Raw genomic sequence first — 9,884 nt, 5'->3', positions numbered from 1 at the left:
CATACCAATGTCATCTCTGCATATGGCAGCTGGATTAACAAGCATCTTATTTGCCACAGAAAAGTGCAAAGCCTGGAGGTTTCGGCCTGTTCCATCAGGTTGTGCTCTGTGGATGATACAGCTATCCGTGAATAGGGCCCCTGGGACCTCATCTTATCTCCTCCTTAGATTAAAAACCCTTTCTTATGATAACTAATGTTAGAGAAATATTCACCCCCCCCCCTACAGAAACACCCGTTGTCTTTTAGAATTGCTAGTGGTCTTTAACTTTTTTAAATGGTTGTTCTTTTCTCACTTAGAATCTTTAAGTAATTGGATATATTTCAAGTTCTCATTTTACTGGTTAGATTTCAATCCTCCTAATCCCTATAAAAACCCCTTGTTATGCTGTATATTTGGATTTTGCTAGTGGAACCCTTTGAAGAAATAAAGCTATCTTTGGAATCTCTGCTGCGATCCCAAGATCTCATTCCTAGCTAGCTGAGAAGGTCTGCAAGCCAAGATGAACCTCTGCTGCCTGCCTAATTGTTGGGCACTGCTTGCACTAAGGCCTTGTAGCTGCATTCTGCCTCGAGGCCCCCAGGAGTTCTGTGGACCCTGTGGCTGCCAGGAGCCAGAACCATCCTGGCTCCTGGCAGCTACAGTGCTCCAAGTGTCTGTAGCCACTTCTGCTTTTGGCCTTTGTTTCTCCAGCTGAAAGTAGGATGGGTGCTGGTAAATCTTAAGGAACGTCCCAGAGATCCCCTGGCTGTAGGGTGCTGCTCCTCCTACCTGGACATACAAGATGGGGGAAGGATCCATGTTGACTAAACCTCCCTGCCTTGGAGCATGGTTAAGTCAGAAGAAAATTGTTCCTCTCCCCTAATGTCTTCATTGCAAGACTTTGTTAATTGTATTCACATTCCCATGTCAAAAACAAGGCAAGGCATGTACATATGCAGGGACTCCCCGTTATTTCAGGAACAAAAGGAGTGTGGGCACATGCTGGGCTGTGGCTGCAGGGGGAGCAAACAGCCAAGTTGTTTAGACAAAGCTCATCAGACAGAGCAGTTTTTCTCGAGGTGGTGCAAGTCCTAGGAGTTTATAAAATGTCATACCATGTAGTAATGAGTTGCATGCTTTCCTTCTAGGCTGATTCTATCTCTGGAGGAAAAGAACCTGTGCCTCAGGACACTGGAAGAAAAGAACCTAGAACTGAACCATCATCTGTCTCAGTTTCATTCTGCTCTTCAGCAGGCTGAGCAACTCTCTTCAAACAGCAGAGGAGAACTGCAGGAGCTCAAAACCCAGGTAAGCTGTGCACTGGCATTGTCTTCTCCATGGACACACAACACCACCTTTGGCTTGGAGGCCCCAACCTCTTTCCCCTCCCAGTGGCATCCACTGCTGCTGTGTTCTGTCCCTGGCTGCTGCTGCACCCTGAGGCCAAGGCTGGACTGGTGTGTTCTGCCGATGTTTTCCCCCATTGTCTCCTGGGTCCCATCAGGAAATCTGGGAGGAGAAGCAGCAGCAGACTCCTTTGGAGCTTCTCTGTCCCTGTGTTAGCAGAATTGTCCCAGATGGAGTTGGTGGTGTGCTGGGCACTGAGCAATGTGGGCACACAGATGTGGCTGTGGCAGGCTGGGCAGGGCACTCGCACCGCAGCCAGTTCAGGCAGTGTTCAGAGCTGCAGCCTCAATCAAGGGTGTCCATTGCCTTCCTTTCCCTGTTGTCTCCACTTTTGTCTCCAATGGAACCCTTGGTTCTGCATTTTCTGTTTCCTGTGTGTTTTTGCCTGAAGTCTTTTCTCCTTAGTTGCTCTCCCTACTGCCCGCTCTGCTGCCTCAGGAGCAGGCCTGTCCCTGAGGCTCTGTGCATCCATCTTCCAGATCCAGGCCCTGCAGGACACAATGCAGGAGATGGAGGCTGCCAAGGCAACTGGAGAGAAGGAGCTGCTGCAGGAGCTGGAGGAGTCCCGAGCAGGAGAACGCTGCTTGAAGGCCTCTGTGCATGTGCTGGAGACTGAAGTGTCCCAGCTGCGTGTGAGACTCCAGAGATGTGATGACAAAGCTCTTGCCTTGGACAGACAGTGTAACACCTCAGAGCTGGAGCTGAGGAAGGCAAAGGCTCAGATACACAAACTCAGAGCCCACAATCAGGAGCTGCAGAGGAAGTTGGAGGAAAGCGAGCAAGGTACAACTTCTGCTCTCCCACCCATTGCCCCATCCTGTCTTGCCAGTGAGAGTCTCTGATGGCACACAGAGGAAAAGTGCCCAGAGATGGCAGAGGGGAAGGAAACATCCAGCAGGAGATTTATCCATTGTAATGCCAGTGCAAGCTTTTTCTCAGGAATGATGCAATGGCTGGCAGTGTGATCTTGCTGGGCTGTAGCAGATCCTGTGAACAGTTGGTGCCTTTCAGGTGCCATGTCTGTGCTAAGGAGCTGTAGCTGGATGCCTCAGCTCAATTTCCCCAAAGTCCAGCCCCTGCCAGAGCTTCCAGGCTACTGATGCCTCTGGAGCAGGGCTGCACAGGCATGCCCGCTCCTTTGTCTCTCTTGGATTGCTCACTCTGCCCAAGCCCAAGAGCAAACAAACTTTCCTGTTCCTCTGAATCTTGCTCCTTTCATTCCTCCTTTTCTCTTTGCCAGAATATTCCTTCATATCTATCAGTTTTGGATCCTTTGAGGGCTTAGGACCTGGCAAACACAGGCAGGTAGAGAAGACAGTGCGGTTGCCTCTGCAGGATGCACTTCAATTTTTCTTTGCTTTGCCCTTGCCCTTGCCCTCTCCCTTCCCCTTCCCTGCTGCAGATTGGTGGAAGGAAGAACTCAAGCACGCCTCTCGAGAAATTGCCCTGCAGAAAGAGGCCGCTGAAAGGCAGGAGGAGGCTGCTACTCTCCATCAGGAGGTGGCATTTCTGCAGAGGAAATTGGAGAGCCTGGAGAAGGAAAGGAAGGATATGCTGGTGAGATTGGCAGATGCCACAAAGGGTCATTTCCTAGCTCAGTTTGGACCTGGTGTTAATAGTTCTAAAGAATATCTGTTTCCAGTTTAACTTTTCTAATTGCTTTCTTCTCAAAAAGGAGGAAAGGATGTTGTAGTCATGTCAAAGCCACTGAATGCTAAAACTGCTGATTTCCTCCATGATGGAGTTCTGTGCCCTAGAAGCTTTAGTTCTAATTGCCCACACTGTCTCTATTGACATTGCATGGCTTGGGCAATTCCTCGTGTGCTGAGTCATGTTCAGATTTCTAAATATTAGGACCTGGCAGGAGGGATGAGAAGACCAAGTTTGCTGTTCATGGAAAGGTGTTTGGTCTTGGCCATCTAAGAGCAGCCAGTGGGGAGAGAAGAGAGGAAAGCCAAGTGCTGATGCAGGGATGGACATGTACCTGCAAGGGGAGAACTGGTCCTGAGTGGCAGCAGAGAATGACAGCCTGATCTGGCCATTGCTGCTCCAAGAGAGGGCAATGGGGCTCTGGGGATGCTGCTATGGAAACTCTACACAGCAGAGGTGGAAAACCACAGCTGTTGCCCCAACCCCAGGGAATGGATTGCTGGGGGTGTTTGCTCTTCCCTTCCTCCCTGCTGGAGAGCACACCCTCGTGGCACTGCCTAAATCCTGCTTAGCATGCACTTGAAATCCTGGCTGCAGTTCTGGCAGCTCCTCCCCAAAGGAACACTGGAGTGGAGCTGCAAGTGGTTGGGGAAAGGCAGGAAGGGAGCTGGGAGTGGCTGAGCAAGCTGGGAAAGATGCAGCATCAAGGGGGGCCCAGCAAAGGTCTGCAGCATCCTGAGAGGCAGAGAGAGAGGGGCAGCCTGTGCCTATCCCTGGCACACGAGTCCAGATCTGGTATGTGAAGCAAACTGAGAGAGGGAATGAGTGACCCTTTTTCTCCCTGTTTTTCAGCATGAATGGGCATTGTACCAGCAGCAGATGAGAGATCTGCAAATGAAGAATGAAATGCATGCAGCTGAGATGAGAAATCATGGGGAAAACAGTCAACAATTGGAAGTGGAGAGGGAAGGCATGCAGGAAGAGCTAGAGCATGGGACTGGTGCTTTGAAGAAATGGATAGACATTGCTCAAGTCCTGAGGGCTGCACTGAACAAGAGTGAAATGTCCAAAGGGACTCTGAAGAAACATTTGGACATCGTGAAGGGAAAGACTTGTATTGAGGTACGTTCTGGCATTGCCCTTCAGTCCACTGCAGCATCCCTGAATTTTTCCAGTGATGCTTCCCATAAAGAATTGGGAGCTCCTATCCCTGTCAGTCCAGGCCTGCTTGGGCAAAGCATCCTGGGCTGCAGCAGGCAGCCTTGTCTGTGTGCCTGGCTCTATTCAGAGAGCATTGACTGCCAGATTGTCTCCTGGCACGCCTGGAATGACTGATACAGCTCTGGAGCTTGGTGTTCAAATCATCTCCTGGCCAAAAGCTGGGCATGGGGAGCTGCTTCTCCTGTGCCCTGGCAAGGGGAGGCAACACGTGGGGATTTGAATTAGGTGTGAGAAGGAATGGAGCAGGTGAGCAAAGTGATGAACTAAACTGAGCAGAGTTTTGTACCGGGAAGTCTGAACAGCAGCTGCACTGCTGGAACTTGGAGGATGCTTCCAGTGATGGAGATTTCTGAGGTACAGCTTGTGTGGTGTTTGAAATAAGGCAATCATCTCCTCTCTGTATCCCCAGCCGGCTTTTAAAGCAGAAATTGAGCAGCTGTTCATTATGTCAGACGCCAGCCTGGAATCTGAGCAACCGGTTGCATCAGCAGAAAAGGAGAAGACAGAGAGGCCTGAATGGAGCACTGAGGCCAGGAGAACTGGCGAGCAGGTAAAATGGTCTTTGGCTGCCTCTGCAAAGCCTCAGGCTTTTCTGGAATACAAGTGCCTGGTGTCTGGAAAGAGGAGTTGGAGGAGTTTCAGGGCTTCAGCAGTGCTTGAAGGCTTGTTCTGCCCCTGGGCTTCACATTGTTCCCTGCTCCCATGTGGAATGCTCTGAAGTCTGGGAGAGGGAGAGTTTGCTCATTGACCCTGGGCTGGCTGTGGAGGAGCTTGCTGTTCAAATCAGTTCAGGCCAAAAGCTGGGCATGGGGAGCTGCTTCTCCTGTGCCCAGGCAAGGGTAGGAAACAGTTGAGGGTTTGGATTCTATGTGCAGCAGAATGGAGCAGGTGAGCAGGGTGATGAAGTAAACTGAGCAGAGTTTTGTAGCAAGGGCTGAACTGCAGCTGCAGTGCTGGTGCTTTGAGGATGCTTCCCAGTGTCAAGATTTCTGAAGGACATCTTGTGTGGTGTTTGAACTAAAGGAATCATCTCCTCTCTGAATACCCAGCAGGCTGCTGGAGCAGAAGGGGAGCAGCTGTCAGAGCACTCCAGGGAGGCCATGGCATGTGTGCACAATGTGGCTGCAACATCAGCAGAAGTCAAGACAGAGAAGTGTGAAGCAACCACTGAGCCCAGGAGGACTGACGAGGTAAAATGGGCTTTCAGGGCCTGTGCAGAGCCCCAGGCTCCTCTGGAGCAGGGCACGTTAGCCCAGGCAGTGCTTGGGAGTTCTCTGCTTGTTTCCTTGCCTCTCCCTGTCCCAGCTGTGGGCTCAGCCTTTTGTTTGTTCTCTCTGTTGTGGCAGCCCATGGCTTTCACAAAGGCACCTTCACTCCAGTGCCTCCCTCCCTGGCTCCCTGGCCCCGGACACACACTGGCCTCTCTTGCACAGCTGCCAGCGAGAGCTTTGTGCCCCCAGTGTTGTCTGGTGCAATTCAGGGTGTCTGAATAGAGATCTCCTTGCCTTGATGTCCAGAGGTCCTATTGCTCCACTTTTGCTGAGAGGTTTCTGTGGCCCTCTCTCTTGTCAAATGTGCAGGTGGAACCTGAAGGGAGAAGAATCAGAAGTTTTAGGAGAGTGTTCCCCCCAGACTACTTTTCATTGCCTCTCCGCGAGTCTGCCCAGGAAAGTTCATCTACTTCTGACAGAGAGGAATCCTCCAGTAGCTCTCTCCTGCAGATGCACAGCGTGTTGAGAAATGGGTCAGTGCCCCAAATGTGTGCTTTTGAAATCAGTGTAGGGTTCCTAATTGCTGCCAGAACTCTCTCTAATAGAGCTGTGGTTGCTGAGGGATGTACATGGGGAGGGTTTTTTCTGCCATGAACTGGACTTTTGACCATCTGAGCTCTGTTCAGGGGCAGTCTGGGAGCCTGTTCCTTTCCCTTCCCCAAGGGCAGAGTGTTGGTGAGGGCTGGAGTTGGAGGCTGTGTGTGCCCCGACAGCCGGTACCGTGGGGCTGCGGATGCTGCTGCCAGCGTGGGCTTGTCTGAGCTGGGCCTTGTGCCTCTTCCAGGTGTCCCTGCTGCAGTCACAGCTGGCCTGGGCCTGACAGGACAACCTGGAGATCTGCACAGGGAGCAGGCTGGAGACAGTCCCACTGAGTCACAAGGAGCAGAAGACGACCACCTTGCTTCCTAAACTTCACAGAGAGGAGCCAGTGAGCAGTGGAACGCTGTCTTAGACTTAAGCAATAGTTTATAGGATAGTATCGGTGTAATCAATAAGTTTATTGGATGGGATAGGATGGATGGATGGGATGGGATGGGATGGATGGGATGGGATGGGATGGGTGGGCTGGGATGGAGGGATGGGATGGGATGGGATGGGATGGGATGGGATGGGATGGGATGGGGGGTGGGGTGGGGTGGGGTGGGGTGGGGGGGGTGGGATGGGATGGGATGGGATGGATGGGATGGGCGATGGATGGGGATGGGATGGGATCTGGATGGGGTGGGGGTGGGGTGGGGTGGGGTGGGAGGGATGGGATGGGATGGGATAGGATAGGATAGGATAGGATAGGATAGGATAGGATAGGATAGGATAGGATAGGATAGGATAGGCTAGGATAGGATAGGATCGGATAGGATAGGATAGGATAGGATAGGTGTTAATCAAATGTTTATAGGATAGTATAGGTGTAGTTGAACCTTTATAGAGCTGTGTTCCTTAGGATGAGGGATATATTTATAGACAAATAAAGTGTTTATTATGATCACAATTAAACTGAAAGATCTTTGTCAGAATTACTTACTACTCGGTACAGAGAACTATAACTTCTGGTATAGTGCATTATATTTCAAACACCACTGAAGCAATTCTATCCAGACCAATTCTTAATGAAAGATTGATGCTACTCACCCAAACCAATGTCCATGGGCAAACATTTCTCTGAGTTTCAAGGAGTGACCTTGAAGGGGCATCCTCACACCAGGGAGGAATCTCCAGAAGGGAGACACATGACATGAACCATTTTGGTGATGGCAGGAGAAGCCTGCCATGTGTGGAGCTTTTTCATTTGTCCTTAGGAAACTGCGACCTGTTTTTTCACGGAGTCACAGAATGACAGGGTGAGGCTGGAGGCACCTCAGGAGGTCACCTTGCCCAGCCCCTGCTCCACCAGGGCCCCCCAGCTGCCAGGATGCCCAGCCAGCTGCCCAGGATGTGTCCATGAGGCTTTTGAGTCTCTCCAGCCATGGAGACTCCACCACCTCCTGGGCACTGCCCCAATGCTCAGCCACCCTCCCAGTGCAGAAGTGTGTCTTGAGCTCACAGGGCCCCTCCTGTGTTTCACTTTGTGCCTGTGGTCCCTGGGGCTGTCCCTGGTCCCGTCCCCTCTGCAGCCCCCACCCGGGTATTTTTGCCCAGGAATGTGTTGCCCTGAGCCTGCTCTGCTCCAGGCTGGACAGTCCCAGCTCTCTCAGGCTCTCCTCATGGCAGAGATGCTCCAGTCCCTCCATCACCTTCCTGGCCTCGTTCTAGACTCTGTCCAGTCTGTCCCTGTCTCCTATACTGGGCAGCCCAGCTCTGGGCCCAGCACTCCAGGGCCGCCTCACTGGTGTGGGCAGAGGGAAGGATCCCCTCCCTCCCTGGGCTGTGACACAGCTCTCAGAGCAGCCCAGGATGCTGCTCTGCATTGCTGCAGGAGCACATTGCCAGCCCATGGGCATCCTGGTGTCCAGCAGGACCCTGGCAAATTTTTGTTTTCCAGCTGGCTGGCCCCCAGCAGATACTGGTGCCTGTTGCACCAGATACTGGTGGTTGCTCCCTCCCAAGGACAGGACTCAGCACTTGTTATTGAATTGTCACCATTGTTAAATGTCATCCCTGTGGATGGCAGCATTCTCTCTGACAGATCAGCCACTCCTCCTTATTTTGTGGGAGGGTAGACTCTGCCCCATCACTCAGTTACTAAAAAGGATCAGAAAGGACTGGTCTTAGCATTGTCCTCCTGGGCACACTGCTGGACTTTGTTGCCATTGTTCACCAGGGATCCAAGAAGGCAGATTTGTGCAAGGCATCTTTGCTTCTATGTACATATTGAGAAAGAGTTGGTAGGATTCACAGCAGGGATTTCTGTTTCATATCTTATGTGGGGAAAATGTAATGATCCATGCTCCCCTCTCCCTAGTGGTGGTTAAAGTGGTCCTGTTGTGGTGAAGATGGATATCAGCTGCATAGGAACTGTGCCAGTCTGGTGTGACATACTGTGGGAGAGGCCCTCTGAGGGAGGTAAAAGCTGGTGTGGAGAGATCCTTCAAAGACTATTCTTCAAACAACAGAAGCTCCTGCTTTGTGTGGATCAGGAACAATTCCTAGGCAAGGGCTGAAACTGTGCTTCTTTGAGTTCCTTACCTCCAAGGTCAATTTTTTCCGTTAATGATGACAGATTGTCCTGGTTTATTGATGATTGAGAGAGAGAGAGAGACAGGGACTACTGACTTATGATCAGAATCTCAATTAACTGTGAGCTACATATGCTTATATACCATTTTTAGGAAGGCTAGTAATTTTTTATTACATTCATTGAGTTTAAACTATCACACAGACAAACTTTGCACTTCTACTTAGTTAAATCATCTTTCCTGTTACCAGTCTTGATCCAATCTTCTTGTAATCTTCAAAGCTCTTTTTGCTCTTGCCAAGGCAACTTGGTTATCAAAGTGCATATGCTAATTAAATCCACAGTACTCTCTGTCTTAGCTTTCACACTAGTTTGAAAGACACATGTCTGCCATGAAGGCTGGGAATCTTCCTGGAATGGAAAGCTCCCTCCATCCAAATTGTTATAACTTGAAATTTCAGGGCTTCCAGGAAAAGATATGGGAAAAGAAATAATATTTCTTTACTGGAATATATATATATATATATACGCAACAAGGGAGAATAAACAACCAAAACAAGGGCAACAACCCCCCCAAAGCAGTGCCACGTCCCACCCATCCAGCAGTTTCTCCCGTTGCTGTAGTTCTGGCCACAGCCGGCAGAGGGCGCTGCAGGCTCCTGTCGGGGCAGAGTGGCTGCAGCAGCTCTGCCGTGGCTCCAGGGGGCGCTGTTGGCTCAGGCAGCTTCAGGGGCCGCCTTGCCAGCCCTGAGCCAGCCCTGGGCTGACGGCACCCTCGGCGACAGAGAACATGGGCTTTGGTTTTCCTAGGTTCTCACCTGTCTGGTGCAGTATCCTGGTGTGGCAGCTTTGCTGAGGTTCCATTAAACAGCAGCTGGGGCTCCCTCTCTCCAGAGAGAAAGAGAATAAGTGGAGTGGTCCGGTTTCCCCTGAAGCACCGACACAGATGGTGAGGGTCTTCTTGGCAATGGGAGTGTTGAAAAGTCCCTGTCAACCAGCAGCTGCCACAAGCAATGGGCTCACCCATGGGTGGAAAGGAGAATTCTGAAGCAGTGCTGGGTCCAACACCAAAACCTTTCCCAAAGTGTCCTGCTCCTAGCATAGCCAGCTGGTTCTTCCCTCATCAAGCCAGTGCCCAATCCCGCTCTCCCTCCCTGGAAGCTTCCAATGAAGTGGGAGGGTCACTGGCCAATTCTTTTGTAACTCAACTGCCCATCATTGATTCCCCACTGCTCTCAACT

At 51.0% G+C, this 9,884-nt stretch overlaps 1 protein-coding gene across 1 annotated transcript; it reads left to right on the top strand.

Annotated features, from left to right (window-relative positions):
• Positions 1–1,276: 1,276 nt before the first annotated feature.
• LOC306815234 (uncharacterized protein) lies at positions 1,277–4,374 on the top strand (the record flags this gene model as incomplete). The annotated part of the gene is made up of 5 exons (XM_079331833.1): positions 1,277–1,290; positions 1,869–2,172; positions 2,792–2,946; positions 3,892–4,161; positions 4,345–4,374. The coding sequence occupies exons 2-5, from the start codon at positions 1,890–1,892 to the stop codon at positions 4,372–4,374; spliced, it is 738 nt and encodes a 245-aa protein (XP_079187959.1). The 5' UTR covers positions 1,277–1,290; positions 1,869–1,889.
• Between the last annotated feature and the right edge of the window lie 5,510 nt (positions 4,375–9,884).

Source organism: Erithacus rubecula (genome assembly GCF_903797595.1).
Source record: "Erithacus rubecula genome assembly, contig: scaffold_1103_arrow_ctg1, whole genome shotgun sequence".
Classification (NCBI taxonomy): domain Eukaryota; kingdom Metazoa; phylum Chordata; class Aves; order Passeriformes; family Muscicapidae; genus Erithacus; species Erithacus rubecula.
This window is presented reverse-complemented; position numbering and strand designations above follow the sequence as displayed.